The 3,701-nt window shown below is 58.6% G+C and overlaps 1 protein-coding gene across 1 annotated transcript; it reads right to left on the bottom strand.

Annotated features, from left to right (window-relative positions):
• Nucleotides 1-1,035: 1,035 nt before the first annotated feature.
• On the bottom strand, nt 1,036-2,028 carry P2RY6 (pyrimidinergic receptor P2Y6; the record flags this gene model as incomplete). Its single annotated transcript, XM_082498576.1, has 1 exon — nt 1,036-2,028. One exon carries the CDS (start codon nt 2,026-2,028, stop codon nt 1,036-1,038), a length of 993 nt encoding a protein of 330 aa, XP_082354702.1.
• Between the last annotated feature and the right edge of the window lie 1,673 nt (nt 2,029-3,701).

The raw sequence follows: 3,701 nt of genomic DNA, 5'->3' as shown, positions 1-3,701 counted from the left end.
CCGGTGCCGTGTAAGCAAATCCCTCCTTGCCAGGAGGAAGCAGCATCCCGCCAGTGGCCACGGGGAGCAAAGCTCAAGCCCCAACCCAGCGTGGAGAGGCCAAGGCAACGGTGGGACGTGCAGCGCGACACGGCCGAGGACATCGAGTGGCTCAGTGGCATGGGTTTCCTGGCTCCTGGCATCGTGTCCGGGTGTGCCAGCTCTGATTTTGGCGGATCCTAGTTAGGAGGTGAAAGCAGGATGCTGAGGCCAGATTTGGGGAGCTGGTCTAAGCAGGGAGCTGGACCTGGATGGTGCTGGAGGTCCCCAGGCAGGCGACACACCGCTCGCTTGTGTTGAACCCAGTCCATGGTCATCGCTTGGGTGGGAAATCCAGCACAGGTGTCCCAGTTGCCCTTATGTCCCCCTTCCCAGCTCCCAGTCCAACCAGGGATGATCTCCCACCATTTTACAGCACCAGTGGCACCAGTAGGCCCATGTCTCTTACTGGTCTGGCCCCATTCTGGGGAATGGGGGATAAGGATGCCCCAGTATTACCCCCAAAAATGTCTGTGACACTGATCTTGAGCTGGAGAAACCCACAGGCCCATATTTGCCAGACAGGTACAAGCTCAGCCAAACCCTTCCCACCCTTCTCATGGCTCCATCAGGGAAGCTTTAAACAAGGAGGGGGAGAAATTGGTTCCCAGCAGCTCACCCTGAGCTGGGGACCATGTCTTCCACAGTCTCACTGTGTTCTCCATGGCCCCACCAGTGTTTTTTATTGCATCGGTGGCTTGGTCACCAAAGAAACATGGTGCTTAGCTGCTCAAACCAAGCAACCGAGCCAGAGAGGACACCGGATCTGTGCCATGATGGGGTTAATACCGTGCCGCTGCAGGCTGGAGATGAGATGAAAGGGCTGAAAGCTCAGGAGATGCTGTCCTCCTGTCCTCCAACACGTCCCCAGCTGAAGCCATCTCTGCTCCGTGGACCTTACAGCCAAAATTGCTCTACGCCTGGTCCTGGTGACAGCGAGGTGGCCCTCATCCTCACCTAGGAGCCGTAGTTAATGCAATGGTCATGCCGCCACTTGGAGCTCATCTTGTCAAGGAGGTAACGGGTGCTCTCGCGAAACTTCCGTTTGGTAAAGTAGAAGAGAATGGGGTCAAGGACACTGTTCATGCTGGCGAAGGGACGCGTGCACTTGTAGGCGATGGCAAACGCCTGCAGAGCCGGGCAGGGCAGGCTGGGTGAGGAACGGACGATCAGATAGATGGTCTTGGTGAGATGGAAGGGGAAGAAGCTGATGGAGAAGACAATGACCACGATGATGATCATACGTACAGCTTTGTCCTTCCTCTTGTGGACCGCCAAGCCGATCAGCTCATCCTTCTGGCACAGGATCCGGGCCATGCTGCAGTAGCAGGCGAGGATGGCCACGAAGGGCAGCAGGAAGCCGGTGACGGTGAGGGTGATGCCGTAGGGGAAGTAGGCAGCGGAGCGATCCGGTGGGCTCAGGTCGTAGCAAACAGTGCGGTTCCGTTGGGTGCCGGTGGAAGCAAAGACGAAGGTGGGCAGGCACTGGGCAATGACAATGAACCACACCGCAGCACACACCAGCCACGTCAGCTTCTTCCCCTTCTTCTTGTGCCATGAGGCCAAGGGGTGGCAGATGCCCAAGTACCGCTGGACGCTGATGCAAGTGAGGAAGAAGATGCTGCCATGTAGGTTGGTGTAGAACTGGAAGCGGACGAATTTGCAGGTGAAGTCCCCGAAAGGCCAATAATCCTTCTGGGTGTAGTTGTAGATGAGAAGCGGGAGGGAGCAGACGTAGAGCAGGTCGGCCATGGCCAAGTTTAGCATGTAGATCATGGTGCGGCTGAGCGCCTTCCGAGCCACCCAAATCTGCCCGATGACCACAGCGTTCAAGGGCAACCCCACCATGAACACCACTGAGTAGACCAGGGGCAGCAGGACCTGCTTGAACTCCTCGTGGAAGGTGCAGGAGTTCCTCCCGGCCATCATGGGGGCTGTCAAGTTGGCCATGGTGGTGGTGCCCCCCTGCTGATGTCTTCTCTGCTGGTGCGGCCCCTCAGCAGCGTCTGTGAATGACAAAGGCAGTGGTTGGTGACTTGGCCACATGCTGTCACACCCACCCTAGCAAGACGAACCTGGACCAGAGTGTGTGACCCCATAGCCCCATCCTGCTGGGTTGGGGCAACCATTGGTATCCACACAGGCTGGGGATGAAGGGATGGAGAGCAGCCCTGAGGAGAAGGACTTGGGGGTGTTGGTGGATGAGAAGCTCAACACGAGCCGACAATGTTCAGTTGCAGCCCAGAAGGCCAACCGCACCCCGGGCTGCATCAGGAGTGTGGCCAGCAGGGCAACGGGGGGGATCGTGCCCCTCTGCTGCGCTCTGCTCTGGGGAGACCCCCCCGCAGTGCTGCCTCCAGCTCGGGGGCCTCAGCACAGGAGAGACATGGAGCTGGTGGAGCGGGGCCAGAGGAAGCCCCAGAGCTGCTGAGAGGGCTGGAGCCCCTCTGCTGGGAGGACAGGCTGGGAGAGTTGGGGGGGTCAGCCTGGAGAAGAGAAGGCTCCAGGGAGACCTCAGAGCCCCTTCCAGTGCCTAAAGGGGCTCCAGGAGAGCTGGGGAGGGACTCTGGATCAGGGAGGGGAGCGATGGGACGAGGGGGAATGGTTTTACTCTGGAAGAGGGGAGATTTAGATGAGAGATCAGGAAGAAATTCTTTACACTGAGGGTGGTGAGACACTGGCCCAGGTTGCCCAGAGAGGTAGTCGATGCCCCATCCCTGGAAACATTCATGGTCAGGTTGGACGGGGCTCTGAGCAACCTGATCTAGTTGAAGATGTCCCTGCTCATGGCAGAGGGGTTGGACTAGATGGTCTTTAAAGGTCCCTTCCAACCCCATCTTTTCTGTGATTTTATGATTCTAAACCACGATGATGGATTTAGGGGTCCATTAGGAAGGTGAAGGTGGCGAGAGCGGGTCTGCGCAGGCTGGTGGTACATGGGACAGTGCGGTGGCCACATCACCACCATCTAAACTCTGCTTTCCCTGGCGCTTGCATCCCACAGAAAGGTTTGCACAAGGCCAAACCGCCTTCATCCCGGTGCCGGAGAGGAAATTGCGGCACAGTGTGCCGTTAGCCGCCGGCATGGCTTCCTGCTCCTCTGCAGGGGGTGCCAAAACCCTACGGCCAGTCACCCGAGCAAGCTGCGTCCCCTGAGTTTCGGGAGATGCCACCTGCACCGAGGCCAGCAGGACCCACACATGTTTCGTGGTTACTTTCATCCGGGAATTGGGACTGATGACGCTCTGGACCCAGAAGTTTTCGGGCTTGTGGGCTAAGAGAGCCCATCCACGTGGCCTCTGGGCAGCTCTGAGCTGGAGAAGAGGCCACCTGCTTTTCTTAGAGGCTGACATTAGAGCGAAAGATGTGGTCCCACAGCACAAAGAGACCCCCCCGACCCCCCAGCTACATCACTTGGCCGAATCCTTCGCCGTGCCACCCATGGGTGCTACGTGCTCCTGGGCTGCAGCAGCTTGGGGGCACGGGCAGAGATGCTTCTCCTTCCTCCTCTCGCTTCCGCCATCGCCTGCAGACGTATCTGGTACGGGGCTGGCACCCGCTTCCCCTCGCACGCCCCGATGGCTGGTGGGGATGAGCTTGCCTGGAAATGGGGTGGCCGGTGT

The sequence above is a fragment of the Vanellus vanellus genome (assembly GCF_965231255.1).
Source record: "Vanellus vanellus genome assembly, chromosome: 1".
NCBI lineage: Eukaryota > Metazoa > Chordata > Aves > Charadriiformes > Charadriidae > Vanellus > Vanellus vanellus.
Note: the sequence above shows the minus strand (reverse complement) of the source record. Positions and strands in the feature narration are given on the sequence as shown.